The sequence below is a fragment of the Sciurus vulgaris genome (genome assembly GCF_902686455.1).
Source record: "Sciurus vulgaris genome assembly, chromosome: 7".
Taxonomy (NCBI): domain Eukaryota; kingdom Metazoa; phylum Chordata; class Mammalia; order Rodentia; family Sciuridae; genus Sciurus; species Sciurus vulgaris.
The window spans coordinates 32,716,137-32,733,034 of NC_136467.1; the positions used below are offsets into that span (position 1 = coordinate 32,716,137).

At 37.3% G+C, this 16,898-nt stretch overlaps 1 protein-coding gene across 2 annotated transcripts in view; it reads left to right on the plus strand.

Annotated features, from left to right (window-relative positions):
• The window catches only part of SLC18B1 (solute carrier family 18 member B1), a 29,086-nt gene extending 15,760 nt beyond the window's left edge, over window positions 1-13,326 (plus strand). For both annotated transcript variants that reach the window (XM_079148997.1, XM_079148998.1), the window contains exons 7-14: window positions 1,054-1,190; window positions 4,814-4,915; window positions 7,514-7,605; window positions 8,705-8,800; window positions 10,771-10,845; window positions 12,172-12,265; window positions 12,367-12,416; window positions 12,679-13,326. In XM_079148997.1, the coding sequence (XP_079005123.1) occupies window positions 1,054-1,190; window positions 4,814-4,915; window positions 7,514-7,605; window positions 8,705-8,800; window positions 10,771-10,845; window positions 12,172-12,265; window positions 12,367-12,416; window positions 12,679-12,745 (713 nt within the window). In that variant the 3' untranslated portion in view covers window positions 12,746-13,326. The remainder of the gene's footprint in view (window positions 1-1,053; window positions 1,191-4,813; window positions 4,916-7,513; window positions 7,606-8,704; window positions 8,801-10,770; window positions 10,846-12,171; window positions 12,266-12,366; window positions 12,417-12,678) is intronic.
• The last annotated feature ends 3,572 nt before the right edge of the window (window positions 13,327-16,898 follow it).

Below are 16,898 nucleotides of genomic sequence, written 5' to 3' on the forward strand. Positions count from 1 at the left end.
GTGTCTTATTTGTCTTTGTGCACCCAATATTTTGCATGACTCCTGGTTCAGTAAAAATTTTGCTTAGTAAGTTAAATGGGATAGGAAAGTTATTGGAACAATAGTAAACACAAATGGAAATATGATTTCAGTGTTAAATTTTGTAGTATTGGTTGGAAGTGCAGTAGGAAACCAGCGGAAGGTAAAATTGGTAAGTTAGGGCTAGAGCTAGATCATATAGCATGAATAGAATTTGAAAAATTAGCGAAGAGATAAGAAATGAGCCATGCAATATTAGTGGAGGCTAGGATAAAACCATGCCTGATGCTTGAAACAGTGAAGAAGTTGGAGTTATTATTGGGAGAATGATAGGAAATGAGATGGTAGCTCATTTGAATTCATACCTTGAATGTGAAAAGTAATTCACATACGATTCAGTAGCACCCGTTTCAATCTAGTGTTTGCTTTACCAATAGAAAAAAAAAATGTTATATCCTCTTATTTTTTTAATTAATGCAGGTTGCTCCTTAAGCACTCATGTATTCCTCCTTGGTAAGGCATTGGTGATGCTTTTCCCTGCATCAAATCAAACTTTGGACATTCTCTTACATCAAGTGGAGGCCTTATTTCTAGGTTGTAATCTAAAACCTGAGACCCCCTTCTTCCACTCATTCTCTGATTCCAGTTGACTCTTTTGGGGTTTGGAAAACTAATCACTGAGCCATATATCAAGCCCTTTTTTTTTTTTTTTTTTAAATTTTGAGACAGGATCTTGTTATGTTGCTTAGGGCCTTGCTAAGTTGCTGAGGCCGGCCTTGAACTTGTGATCCTCCTGCCTCAGAAGTTCCTGGGATTACAGGCATGCCCACTATACCTGGTGGGAAACATTATTCATAAAACTGAATGTGGCCTCCAGATGAACAAAGGTAGATGACCTTAGATGAACTCGAGGTACAACAGTTATTTTGATTATCATATAAAGATGGCCTGACCAGTCTTACTTTTTAAACTTTAAGTTAAAAGATAAAGAGATGTGAGTGCTATGATTTATTCCTTTTTCCATTTTTACTTCAGAGTCTGATCCAGGTGAACACTCATTCTGGAAACTTGTCACTTTACCCAAGGTTGGCCTGATAGCCTTTGTCATCATCTCTCTCAGTTCCTGCTTTGGCTTCCTTGATCCGATTCTGTCTCTCTTTGTTTTGGAGAAGGTAAGTAGCCTGAGAGTCAAAGAGCTCTCCTTTGTGACAGGTGGATATAATTGCATGCTCCTGGGCCTTCCTAGGCAAAGACCTTAGTGGCCCTGAGAAGGAGGCAGACGGGGAGCTGTACACCAAGGTAACCTGTGCCTTCCCTCTGTGATGTGAGCTAGGGATCTGATCCTTTCACTAGTGCCCAAAATACTGGTCTTTCCAAGACCTTATTCATGTCACTATAGGTCCGACTTGGGCATCGTCCATGCTGCTTAACAAGGACCAGTTTGTTTGAGTTCCAGGGAGGCATTAAGTGATTCATTAACTCATTTGATGTGAGGTGTACTCCTCCAGAAGTCTCCCCTGGACCCCCTTACTTTTTAGTTTATTTGATGTAATTAAGATAATGATGACTATGAACCGTGTCAGTCTGGGATGGCAGGAAGGAACTAAGATTCTCCAGTACTACAGAATAACTGTCGAGTTCAAAAGTGCGTTGGCCTAGAAATGTGTTCTTATTTTGTTTTCTCTCTTTTGTGTGTGTGGTGTTAGGGACCAAACGCAGGGCCTTGTACCTACTAGGCAAGCCCTCTACCACTGAGCTACATCCTCAGCCCCTGCTGTTGGATATTTATGAAGAAAAAAAAACAATGCAGCCAAATTCACTACCAAGTCTAGTAGTTAAATTTAGAGGCAAAAATACATTAACTTTAGCCCACACTGTCCTTACTTAAGGCATTAAATAGCACAATTACCGGACATGTAAGTTTCAATGAAGTTTCTAATATGGTCATTTCACATGCTTACTGATCATTGACCTATTACATAATGTATGGATTAAAATTAGATTTTCTTATAATTGCACACTACCCCTTGAAGTCACTAAAGACAGTTTTGAGTATTTCACAGATGAACTTGGGAGACCTTGTGCTGTCCCAAGAGAATAATATGAAATGACCCTTGACCCATGAGCATTCATGAAGTCCATAATGAACATAATGAAAATATTGTGTGTTTATGATTTCATAATTCATCCACATCTTCAGCAGCATACCCCTTTGTGTCATTTTTCTGTGCTCTTAAAAAGTTGTGTCTACGCACACACACATCTGTAACATCTCTGAGAAACTCAAGTTGTTTGCATCTTAGAAGAAATTTTTTAAGAGATTGTGTCGCTCAAGAAAATATAGTGTATTCAAAAGGGAAGAAGAAGAGAGGAGGTTTCGCCAAAGATAACCATAGTTGACTCATTTGTGGCATATTAGGCTGGGGAGGCCCTGCTTGTTCCTGGTCAATTGGCATCAGATCCATCTTGGCCTCAGGGTTGTTGGTGGGCATGTTAATACTCTTTTTCCTTCAAGCAAGTGCTGTTGTCCCATCCTGCTAGCCAATTCCAACCTAAGAAATCTTTAGACATTTATTTTCCTGTTTTTTCAATCAACATTTTAAAAATGGTTTTTCTTCTGATATTTTTTTTAAATGTCAGTTTACTGTAGAATCACTGGTTGACTAGCCTCCCAGATTAGGATGGCTCTACTCTTTATCCTTCTAGTCATAAAATAAGAAGAGGAAAATTTCAGGCTCTTATATCCTGTTACTTTCTAAAGGATTAATATCTTAACATGGGCTAATATTTGTCATACAACCTCACAAGTATATTGATTATATCTTGGCTCATTATTTAAGGAAAGCAAAAACAACTTAGATACCTCTCTCAAAGATAGCTGTATCAGGTTGGTAATATTATTAGAGTTCTATGAGAGTTTACTATTTGAAAATTCTTTTAAAATGGCTCATGTCATATACTTTTAAATCAGATATTAATATTCTTTTGAGAAGGACAAAGTAGATAGTATCATCAGTGTTTTTCATACCATGGACTTCAAAGTGCAATCTGTGGATTATGAGTATCACCAGGTGCTTGTTAGAAATGCAGATCCTCAGACCAGAGACCCTGCAGATTATAGAAGAAAAAGTAGGTCCAAATCTTCACCTTGTTGGTCTAGGATCAGACTTCCTTAACAGGACTCCCATAGCACAAGAAATAAAAGCTAGAATCAACCACTGGGATAGATTCAAACTAAAAAGCTTTCTCTCAGCAAAGGAAACTATCAGCAATGTGAAGAAAGAGCCTACAGAATGGGAGAATATCTTTGCCAATCATACTTCAGATAGAGCACTAATCTCCAGAATCTATAAAGAACTCAAAAAACTTTATTCCAAGAATTCAAATAATCCAGTCGACAAATGGGCTAAGGAAATGAATAGACACTTCACAGAAGAAGATCTACAAGCAATCAACAAACATATGGAAAAATGTTCAACATCTCTAGTAAAAAGAGAAATGCAAATCCAAACCACCCTAAGATTCCATCTCACCCCAATTAGAATGGCGATTATCAAGAATACGAGCAACAACAGGTGTTGGCGAGGATGTGGGGAGAAAGGTACACTCATACATTGCTGGTGGGGCTGCAAATTAGTGCAGCCACTCTGGAAAGCAGTGTGGAGATTCCTTAGAAAACTTGGAATGGACCCTCCATTTGACCCAGCTATCCCACTCCTTGGCCTATACCCAAAGGACTTAAAATCAGCATACTACAGAGATACAGCCACATCAATGTTCATAGCTGCTCAATTCACAATAGCCAGACTGTGGAACCAACCTAGATGCCCTTCAATTGATGAGTGGATAAAGAAGCTGTGGTATATATATACAATGGAATATTACTCAGCCATAAAGAATGATAAAATTATGGCATTTGCAGGCAAATGGTTGAAATTGGAGAATATCATGCTAAGTGAGATAAGCCAATCTCAAAAAGCCAAAGGATGAATGATATCGCTAATAAGTGGAGGATGACACATAATGGGGGGGAGGGAAGGGTTAGTGTTAGGGTTAGAGTTAGGGTTAGGGAGGGGGGCAAGTATGGAGGAAGGAAATACTGTATAGAGGGTAAAGAGGGGTGGGAGGGGTGGGGGGAAGGGAAAAAATAACAGAATGAATCAAACAACATTACTCTATGTAAATTTATGATTACACAAATGGTATGCCTTTACGCCATGTACAAACAGAGAAACAACATGTATCCCATTTGTTTACAATAAAAAAAAAAAACATGAAAAAAAAAAAAAAAAAAAGAAATGCAGATCCTCAGGTCCCATTTCTAAAACTTTCAAATCACAAACCCTAAGGCTAAGATCCAAGAACCTGTTTGAATAAGCTCTCCAGATAATTTTTATGTACACAAAAACTTGGGAAACACTGGATTATACAATGAAATGCTATAATCCATACAAACTAAATTATTTTTTCCATATTTTTATTGGTGCATTATAATTATACATAATGGTGGAATTCATTGTTACATATTCATTTAACTTATATGTTTAATGTCAGAAGTTACAAAGCAAAACATCTAAGTCTTCTGATCTTTGGTTAGGACCCACCTCCTCTCCCTGCCCCGGAGAAAAAGTAATCCATGTTCAAAAAGTAAGACAAAAGTTAGGAAGAATTCTGTGTGTTTATTAGTAGGATCGTGGTAATACTTAGAGTTGAAGAAATGGCAAGCAAGAAAGGTGGCTGATTGTTCTTGAAAATTACTTAATCATATAACTTCAATGTCAGGTTTCTTTTTCAGTTTAATTTACCAGCTGGATATGTGGGACTGGTCTTCCTGGGCTTGGCACTTTCATATGCCATTTCTTCACCACTGTTTGGCCTGCTGAGTGATAAAATGCCAGTATGTACACCTCATTTATATCCAGGTTGCCTGTGCATGTTTAATCAGTGATCTTCCAACTATTCCTCTATAACTCTAATGGACCATTGACTAAAAGTGACACACTCAGTTGGACTGATAAATTCCAGTGTCTTCTGCCCTGAGGAGATTCACTTTTAATTGCTTAATCTGGGAAAAGAGAAATCTTATGTTAAAAGGATTATATTTTCTAAAGGAAAACCTTCTTGGGTGCAAAACAAAACAAAGGTAATGATGTCTGTCTCATTTCCACCATTATTCATACCCCCACCCCCTCTTTCCTCTCATTTCCTTCTACGTAATCTAAAGTTCCTACATTCTTCTCTCACTCCCCACCCCCATTATATATCATCATCCACTTATCAGGGAAAACATTCAGCCTTTGGTTTTTTGGGATTGGTTTATTTCACTTAGCATGACATTCTCCAATTTCATCCATTTATCTGCAAAAGCCATAATATTATTATTCTTTATGGCTGAGTGGTATTCTATTGTTTATATATACCACAGTTTATTTATCCATTCATCTGTTGGAGGGCACCTAGGTTGGTTCCATAGCTTAGCTATTATTAATCGGGCTCCTGTAAACATTGATGTGGCTGTGTTACTGTAGTGTGCTAATTTTAAGTCCTTTGGATATAAACCGAGGAATGGGATAACTGGGTCAGAGGTTGGATCCATTCCAAGTTTTCTGAGGAATCTCCACACTTCTTTCCAGAGTGGCTGCACCAATTTGTAACTCCACCAGCAATGTAAAAGTGTGCCTTTTCTCCTACATCCACGCCAACATCTATTTTTGAGACAGACATCATTACCCTATGCACATGTATTATTACACGAATGGTATGAATCTACATCGTGCACGACCATAGAAACAAAAAGGTGTACCCCATTTGTGTACAATGAATCAAAATGCAGTCTGTAAGAACAAAAAAAAAAAAAGAAAAAAAGAAAAAAAAAACTCCAGAATATATATAGGTGATTCTCACCATTTGTTAAAATTATGGTCTATAAAGTTAAAATTATGGTCTACAAACACAGAATTAGAAAATACTCAAGTATTGCTTCTAAGGGAATCTATTGATCAATTAAAAAAAACAGATTGATTGAAGTCCTGGAGGTTTTGATGGGATTTGATCAGTTGAGAGTTTCTCCTTTAGGAGGAGTAATTTAGGCAGTAATTAGTAATTTGGGGAATGAAAGGATTAGTATGTAAATGTGCATTGATTATCCCATATCCCATAGTCACCTTAACAGAAAATTCTGTTTTTTGGTCTTTCAACTAGACTAACCTATTAAATTCAGGTAACTAGTATACAGAACTAGTACCACTAGTCAAATCTCACATTTCTGTGGCTTCTTCTCTGGCTTTAGTACATATGCATTTTCCCTTCTATGGCTTAGTACTTTTTTTTTTTTTTTTTTTTTTTTGCTTTTTCTCTCTTGCGTTTTTCTAGATATTTTCATTTTTTTCCTTTCATTTTCTTGTTATTGGTACTGGGAATTGAACACAGAGCCTTACACATACATGCTCAGCAAGTACTCTATCAGTGCACTACACCCCAGGCCATTTTTTTTTTTTTAATTTTGTGACACGGTTTTGCTGATTTGCTGAGACTGGCCTCAAACTTAGGTTCCTCCTGCCTCAGCCCTCCTGAGTAGCTAGGATTACAGGCATGCACCACCATGCCCTGCTCTCCCTCTTCATTAGCTGTGCATATGTACTTACGAAGACCTACATTATGTGAGGATTACTTAGTAACCAAAGTGACAAGAAGCTAGTGTCTTAAACAGTGTTTGGAGCTTGGTTTGAAGACATAGTCTTATATAACTGTACAGGTATTATAATCCTATAACTTTCAGCCTGCTTCAAACAATGTATAAGGAGTAATTTTATTGGATACCATCTTAGGCTGCTCAGACTGCCATAACAAAATATCATAAACCAGAGGGCTAATAGAAAATAGAAGTTTATTTCTCACAGGTCTGGAGGCTGGGAGGTTCCAGATTCAGGTGCTGGCAGATTGGTATCTGGTGAGGACTTGTTTTCGGATACCTGATGTCTTTTCCCTGTCACTTCACATGGAAGAAGAGGCGAAGGAGCTCCCTGGGGCCTCTTTTGTAAAGATACTATGACCAAATCACTCCCAAAGTCTCACCTCCTTCTATGATGGCATTGGGCCTTGGGGTTTAGTGTGAATGGGGGCGGGGCATGCATATTCATTCACTCTGTAGCAGGTACTTTTTCAGGAAGAGTCTAGGTATTGTAGTTAATTGCGGAGTTCCTTACAGTGGCTGCTTTATAAATTGCTCTATATTCAAAGTAGTTCATGATGTGCAAAAATCTGCACTCTAGTCCTTCCTAAGGAATCCTTGTCCTTTGCTTGATTTCCTATCCTGTGTTCTATTGTCCTTACTTTTGATTTTGTCATCTGCTTATTTTCTCTTAAATGTAAAGTTACATTATCTTCAGTGCATTTGGATTTTTGAATATCATGACTTGTGTACTTTAATGATTTTTTATAATGTTTAATGAAGGAGAGTCTTTAAGAGTTTCTTTGGATTCTTTCTCTTTACCAGCATCTAAGGAAATGGCTTCTGGTTTTTGGAAACTTAATCACAGCAGTATGCTACATGCTCTTAGGACCCATCCCTTTCTTGCATATTAAAAGGTAAGTTTTTTTGTTCTATTTTAGACAAAATAGCATTAGAAATTATTTTTAAAAGATTTTATGCAATGCTAATATGGTTTAGTATTTAAAGCCTTAGTATTTAAATAATCGCTTTGATTTAGACCTATATTGAATCATTTGTTATACTGACAGTATTTTATTTTCCTAGAAGCTAGCATAGGTTCAAGCAAACAGAAACGCCTCAAATCTTTACCAAATGAGGAAAACACTTATTTTCCCTCCTTGTTTCAATCTCACACTTGTTTGCGCTCACTTTGAAAACAGGATTTTTCCTTTGGTTGATAATTTTTAGAATGTATTTTTGTTTTTTCTATTCTTCTTCCTCACTTTGGAGGCAGGGAACAAATCTTTTTTGTTTTTGTGTCCCCTTAACATGTATTCGATGCTCATTAAAGTTCGTGTATATAATTTATTTGCTAAAGTAAGATGAGTTTCTCAGACATTTTTAGACAACTTCCACTTTAAAACATGGCATCATAGAAAGAGGGATTTCAATGTCTTTCAGACTGGGTTTGAATTTTGGTTCTGCCTCTTAACTGGTACCATGAACTGGGGCAAACACAATTTCCAAGAGCCTCACTTTTCTAATTGTATCAAAAGGAGCCAACAGTTACAGTAACATCACAAGGATTAAATGAGATACTGCTCATTAAATAACTGGCATAGTGCCTGATGTGGAACTGTCTTTCCTTTACCCCTTTCCTTCTTTGACTTTGTTTGGGGTTAATTAAATTTCCAAGCCAAGTGATTAAATGAACAGAGTTAGTATTGATGTTTTAACCACTTTTGAAAGGATTTTGTATGTTGGGAAGGCAGGTTAGCCTCAGACCTGTGATATATGTGACCAAAGAGACTGAGACATCAGATGGTGAACAGTTTATTTTCCCCCACAAATATAAGGGACTGAAGGGTGATCCAACAGAACAAAACTGGGTCAGAGGGGAATGAGAAGGAGGCCAGTCACATCATCTGTGAAACGAACTTCTCTGGGATCCTGCCTGTCTTAGCATTAAGTTTTGTATCTCTTAAAAATGCTAATGTTTTTTGTTTTTGTTTTTTTTCCAAAACTCTTTTGTAGTCAGCTGTGGCTGCTGGTGTTGATATTAGTTATAAATGGTATCTCTGCTGGAATGAGTATAATTCCGACTTTCCCGGAGATTCTCAGTTGCGCATAGTAAGTCACTCTCCTCGCTTGAAGAGCTGCGCTATGAATAGCAGTGAGCACCACAGGCTTTCTTGAATTTTTCAGTTTTATAGGATATAGGATTTTTTTCCCTAATAATAAATCTTTACGCCATAGAATGCATATATATGCATATAAATCGTGTAAATAATTATAAAATCATGTCAATGGTAATAGACAGTATTATTAATACACATAAGGAAAGCAGGTTGAAGGCAGATGCTTGGCCTGGTTTTTGACTTAGCATATATGTAATTCAGATAAGCCGTTGTAAAATGGAAAGGCCTCTGCACTGTGCCCTTTTCATGGAGGGGAACCATACAGGTGCGTAGGGTGACCAGGCTTCTGTCACCTGGCCATCATTCCTTGGTTTAATGGGCACATGGTTGAAGAACCCTATGTACTATGGCTATGCTGGGTCAGTTCAGCAGTTGTAGAAATAAGGAGCTGCCTATGTTTTCTTAAAGCTGCCCATTATTCCCCTTACACTTTCACTTAATTTTTTTTTTTTTTAAGAGCTTGCACCATTTTTAATTAATTTTTTTTTACTAGTTGACATCCCTAGCTTAACTACACAAATAAGAGTGAATGTCATGAATAAATACAGAAACTTACTCTACCTAAATGTCCCATTAGATAAACATTTCCATTTCCAAATATGCATGTTTTGTCTACTTTAAAAACTGCCAAGTATTCTTTTTTTATTAGGTTATTTTTTAAAAATTTTGATCCATTGTACACAAATGGGATACGACTTTCATTTCTCTGGTTGTACACGAAGTAGAGAGTCACACCATTTGTGTAAACATGCATGGACATAGGGTGATGATGCTTGTCTCATTCTCTTTCCTTTCTCCCCTCCCCTCATTTCCCTCTATACAATTCATCTTCCTCCATTCTTGCCTCACCCTCTGTCCCATTATGTATCATCATCCACTTATCAGAGAAATCATTCAGCCCTTTTTTTGGGGGGGGGGCGGGATTGGCTTATTTCACTTAGCATGATATTCTCCAACTCCATCCATTTACCTGCAAATGTCATAATTTTATTCTTCTTTATGTCTGAATAATATTTCATTGTGTATATATACCACAGTTTCTTTAGCCATTCATCTATTGAAGTCCATCTAGATTGGTTCTACAATCTAGCTATTGTGAATTGAGCTGCTATTAAAATTGATGTAGCTACATCACTGTGGTATGCTATGAATTTCTATTTTTATATAATAGAAATAACTTATTGTAACTTTTGCTATATTTCTTTGTAAAATTTTTTGGTGGTTGTTCTATGGATTTTAATATACATTCTTTCCACTATCAATTTAGGATAAATATTTTACCACTTTATTTTTTATCTCTTTCCACATTTTTTTTTTTTTTTTTGGATCAAACCCAGGGCCTTGTGCATGCAAGACAAGCACTCTACCAACTGAGCTATCTCCCCAGCCCCATCTTTCCACATTTTTTATTGGCGTACTATAGTTGTACACCAACAGTGATAGTGATGGTGTTTGTTGTTACATATTTATCCATGCACACACTATAGCCATATAATTTGGCCCATAGCACTCCCAGCACTTCCCTCTCCTTCCTCTCTTCCCACCTCCTGATCCTTTTTCTTTATGATCTTCCTTTAATTTCCATGAAATCTTCACCACCCACCTTTAGCTTTTTTATTTTATGAATTTCTTAGTTAATTATATATTTTATAAGCATTTGATGTGATGAAAATTCCTTCAAGTTAGATTTTTTTTAAAAAAATTTCCAGATCTGGGGATTGAACCCAGGCCTTGTGCATGCTCAGCCCATGCCTTGCCACTGAGCTGCATTATTTTACAAGTGGAGTGTTCTTGCTCTTGCCCAGATTATCTGTGGTTTACTTAATGCTCCTATCATACAATTTTTTTCTTTTATGCAGGTTTTCCTTTTAATAATGGATGCCCTCATGTCTCTCTTTGCAGTGAAAATGGATTTGAAGAGGGATTAAGCACGCTGGGACTCGTATCAGGTCTCATCGGTGCCATGTGGTCAGTTGGGTGAGTCACTGAATTTCATCCACACCTGCAAGATGGAAAATACCACCTCTACTGAAACTGAGACACCACGAAGTCAGATGAGCTTTTTAAAGAAAAATTGTTGGTTTACGGTAGAGCCAGAGGTCTACACTACTCCTTCAGGCTCCCAAATCTGATTATACAGGGACCATGAAACCAAAACAAAATGGTCTCACATGCTTTGTCTTATTTTAGTGATATTTGTAAGTTCCCTAACTGAAACGATGCTTCAGATTTTTAAAATCTTTTTTTTTTTTTTTTTAATTAGAGCTTTATGGTTATACATAGCAGTTGGGTTCAACCCAACAAAATCATGCATGAAAGTCGATTTCAGTTCATGATCCTCTCCCTCCTCCCTCTTCTTCCTCTACACTACCAGACTTCCTCTTGCTTATCTATTAATTTGTATTTGATAGGCCCTTTATGTACTCTTATCCTCCCCACTCCCTTTCCTTTATTTTACTCTATCTTCTGCATATGAGAGAAAACATTTGACTTTTGAGATTCTGAGTTTGTCTATTTTCACTTAGCATGATATTCTCTATTTCCATCCATTTACTGGCAAAGGCCATAATATAATTCTTTTTAATGGATGAATAGAACTCCATTGTGTGTGTGTACACACACACACACACACACACACATATACACATACACACACACACACACACACACACACACATATATATATATAAAACAATTTCTTAATCCATTCATCTATTGACAGGCATCTGGGTGATTTCATAATTTTGTTACTGTGAATTGTGCTACTATAAACATTGATGTGGCTGTGTCACTGTAGTATGCCACTTTTAGATCTTTAGGGGAAATATGCAAGAGCAGTATCATATGGTGGATCCATCCCTGAATCTTATTTCTTTACTCATTCTTGTGTTTATTTTTTACTTTCTACTATGTCAGAAGGATAACTACATGGTAGCAATATTTATATGGTCAAGAATAAGTATTGAATTGCATCATATTAGATGCAAATACTGAGAATAGAAAAATACAAAGGTTCTTTCAAATGGATCATCTTTTTCAAAATTTTTGAACATCATTATCAGGTAGCTTTTTGTTCTTTTGTTCTGTGGCATGATGCTGGGACGTCACACCTGCCAGGCAAGCACTCTACCACTGAGCTACACTCCCTGCTCTACAATTATTTTCTTATACCCAATGCTACGCCCCCCAAATTGACCTTTTTATTTAGCACTTATATTCCTAATTTAAGGAAGACCTGGGACTGAGGAATCTTGCTAGCAATTATTTTTTGCACTGTTTAATAATTCTTCTTTCCATTGTCAGTGCTTTTGTGGGACCAATGCTGGGTGGATTTCTGTATGAGAAAATTGGTTTTGAGTGGGCAGCAGCTATACAAGGCCTGTGGACTCTGATAAGTGTGAGTACCCATCTTTTCCCCTCCACCCCCATTTTCTTTAGATTTTGGAGAAAGTTGTCTTGGTGGATCTACATTAACCAGTACCTTTCCTTGTGTTAAAGGGGTTAGCGATGGGCTTATTTTACCTCCTGGAGCACTCAAGGAGAAGAAGGTATGGTCAACTTTGAGAGTATTTTTTTTTTTTCTCCTTTTAAAAGTCAGCTTATGGGAGTGGACAGGAAATACCATTTTATATCCATTCTTCTCATTAGCAGACTTCTGGAAACCCTGAGTCTCATCGCTTGGTAGACCTGTTTGCCATGTTTAAGGGGATAGTTGGGTAGAGATGTAGACAATGTTGTTTTTTGTTTTTTGTTTTTTATTTTTTTTAGGTGAGAAATACTGAGATTCTCTTCTTTTCCTCCTCGATGTAGATCTAAGTCTCAAAACATCCTTGGCACAGAGGAGGAACGAGCTGCTCTCTTGCCTAATGAAATCTAGCCTTCTGAGTCCTGGATCAGTGCAGAGTTGGGAGACAGATGCTGGTGGCTCTGCACATCACTGTTGGGAGCATCTTCGCAGTTTTGTACACAGAGCTCCATGGGGCCCCCACCACTCCCTGAAAGTGTCCACGTGCTTTTGGATGATCCTGTGTTGGGCTGTGCTTGAAGTGGCCCTGAAAGACTGACCAACTGAGCCAGCCATATTTGAAACATTAATTATGAGAAAGGTAGTTGGAAACCAGCAAAAGATTGTGTTTTTATATGACCAAACTTGTCCTTGAAGATGCTGTTATGGACTATTTAGCCTTCTTATTTCCTCTGTTTACTTTTTATTCTGAGTGCACTGATTCTGTGAATGGAATGTACCTTTTTTTTATTAACAAGGAAATGATTTGATTTGATATATGCTGAATATATCAAGATGACACAAAATACCTAGAATAATTACTATGAAATCAGGTCTTAAAACATATATTTTCTGTGTCTTGAGATTTTTGTTTTTGTTAAAAAAAAAAAAAAAAAAATTCCTGCCTGCCAGGCAAAAATTCTGTAGCATCTTCTGGGCCTCAGTTTTTCTCAGTATTTCATATGTGTGAGAGGTGCTTGGTGTAACATTACTCATTTCCCTTAATGTATCTGTATTTTAGTTCTACTTTTTTTTTTTTTTTTTCTTTTTTCAGTACTAGGAAATGAACCCAGGTCAGACAGATGTTCCCATACTTTTTAGATCTTATTTTGAGACAGAGTCTTGCTAAATTGCTCAGACTGGCCTCCAACTGGAGATCCTGCTGCCATAGCCTCTGAGTAGTAGCTGAGATTACAGGCATGTACCACCATGCCTAGCTGTGTCCTGTTGCTCTTGGTAGATTTCATCCCTAGAGCAGGTCAGTACCCCATCCCTATCCATGAATGTATGTTGTACGTTAGGAACACACTCCCATTGACATGTAAAATCCATGCTATTATTTGAAGTGAAACAATGTCAACTCTCATACCTCCTGATCCATTTTCATGGTGTAATAGCACATTAACTTTCTTTTTTTAGAATAAATAATTTTATCTATTTATTCAAAAATAAATTTTGATCACCACTTCCGGACTGATACCACGTGCTAGGAATTCAGCTGTGATTACCATAAACATAACCTCTGTCTTTATGTGACTTTTAACCAGTATAAGGGACAAACAGTAAATAAAAACCAGAATTTCTAATTATCTTACAAAAATGCTCTGAAGGAAAAAACACAATATGGTACAGCAACTGGCTGGTGTTGATTGGGTGTGGGGCCTCATTTGAACAAAACGTTTCCATGGAGTTGAGACTTTTGAGCTGAGAGCTTAAGAATAAGAATGAGTCTGCCATTCATTCAGGAGAACAGTCCTTAGCATGTGCAGAGGACTTGGTGTGGTGAAAGACGACGGCACTGAACATTTTCTGGAGTCCAGTAAATAGAGTTAGGGAAGTGGAGACTGCCCAGTCTTGAAATGAGAGCATGCAGGAGTCTACTTTAAATTTCAGGAAGTTCATTGGGTTTGCATGTGGACAGCCAGTAGAGTTGCTGATAAGCAGGAATTGAGATGCAGGGAGAACTTTGGAGCTCTAAGAGAGACAATAATAGGTTCAACTAGAGAGGTGGAGGGGTGAAGAGAAAAGGATATATTCAGAAGTGGAACTGACAAAATTGTTGCTGTGGAGGGGGAAGGACGGAGGAATCAAGGATGATTCCTAGGTTTTAGCTGGAGGATGTAGGTGGATACTAGTGCTTCTAAATCACATGGAGAAGAAAAGCCAAACAGATCCTGAAGGGACAAATAATCAAAACCATGATGGGATGATATTTCATACCACCAAAAACAATGTAAATGGATACCCAGGCTTGAAGATGACTGCTTTCGGAAGGCTGTCTGGCACTGTCAAGGTTGGATATACAAGAGTCTTACCAACTCTTCCCTGTTCTCTCAACCCCCTTCATCCTTGGAGGGTGGTCAGTGCAGGAGGAGCACCAATGGCCTGTATTTCCCCTTCACTAACCAGCATCAGGACAGAGTATGACCGTGTCCCCCTGAACCAATGTGGAGGGCAGAGCAGGGACCGGCCTGGCTCTCCCTGGTTAAATATTCCTGACACACACTTGTGTTTCTTTTCTCTAAGCCCACTGGCGCAGGGACGCCCCTTCCGTCCAGTGGCAAAGAATGCAACTCAAAGCCTGCAGTTCCTCATGCTGCCTCAAGGCGGCGCTATTAAAGAAGGCAGGCCCCAGCAACTGCCTGTGCAGCCCCAACCTGGCCTGTGGTCTCTGCCCAGTTTCTCCAGCCCATTTTCCTTACCAGAGTAGTTGAATGGTGGAGAATTCAATGTCAACGCAAAGATTCTAGATTTTTTTCTTTTTTGGTAAGAGCTTTTCTTATTCTAATTTTCAACATGCTGCTCTCAGTAAATGCCTTGGATACAGGTGTTAATAAGATGATTTCTATAAAAACAACTTTATCCCTTCCTCATTATATGATTTTGCAAGTACTAAGATATATGACAAAAAAAAGTTTTAAAATGTGAGAAAGGATAAAGGAAAGAATGCTTGAGAGTATGAAAACCAACAGGTAGATCAAAATCATCAGAGAATATCACTACGTATATGTTTGCATTTTTACACATTTATATTTTAAGTGTACTAAAGATCCCCAACTTAAATGAACTCTTTAAAAATGAGAATTAATATTTTATGTAGCTGAATGTAGAATGCATTATAATAAATAAATAAATAAGGGTATTTTTGTGTTAAGATAATATTTTATTCCATGTTGGGATAATACACAAATCAAAGGAAAAACAAGGGTAAATACAGATAGTTTTTTTATCATTTAAATTTTAGGGTTTTGAGATAATTGTCGGTTCACATGCAGATGTGAGAAAAAACACAGCGATCCTGTCTCTCCTTTCCCTGGTTTTCCCTAATAGTAACGTCTTGCAAAACTGTGGTACACTGTCATTACCAGGATACAGAACATTGCTGTCGCCACATCCCTCATGTTGTCCTTTACAACTACTCTCAATTCCCTTCCACCTTTACTAATCTCTATTTCTGTCATCTAGTCATTTCAAGAAAATGGAATCAGTATGTGATTTTAAAATGGAATCAGTATGTGATTTTATTTGGGGACTGGCTTTTTTGACTCAGTATAATGTCCTTGAGATACATCCATGTTCATTCATTTATACTGCTGAGTAACAGTTCATGGTATGGAACTCTTGTTTATCTACCTGATTGTCTCTAGTTCATAATTAATACAAATAAAGCTGCTATGAATGTTTACAAACAGATTTTTGTGCAAATATAAACCTTCATTTCTCTGAGACATATACCTGCTGGGATGTATCATGGTTGCATGATTAGTTTGCTTTACTTTTCCCCCAAATAACCCATTTATATTAGGTAGGAAACTTGATTTTGGCAATAAATATTGAGGATCACACATTAATGAAATGTCATTCTATTGGTTTACTTTTTAAATTATCAAGACTTAATAGGTTAAATATACTCTCTCAAATCTAGCTAGCAAAAGAGGTGGTTAATAAATACAGTTCCAGATTATGGTGTTTCGATTTAGAAATTTTCAACTTTCTGATGGTTGTTCTTAGAAACCATATTACAACTAATAATAAGAGGCAAAGAGGCAGATACATTTCTATATAATCATATTGAAAGGGAATGATCCAAATATTAGTACCATGGTATCATCTTTTCCTTTGATAATCACTGGCATATGTCCTCATTTTATGAAATAAACACATAGAAGAATAAGCCCAGAAATAGTATATTTAGAAAAAATAAAATGTCTAGAAAATTAACTAAGGAAACTATAACCTCAGTTTTCAGGTTACATGAAATGAGCCTTCATTAAGAACCACTCGTGATTCTTAAATATTTGCACTAATTTCTTTCAGAAATTCACAGCTTCCCTTTTCATGACAGCCTGCTTGTGGTCGAGGGTTAGGGGGCCCAATCCAGGGAAACCTGACATTCAGTAATAACCTCTGACTTGTAGTATACTGCAATTTCATCAGCAGTACTAAATGAAGAACTCAAAAGTGTGTTTATACCCAAAGGACTTAAAATCAGCATACCACAGTAACACAGCCACGTCAATATGTT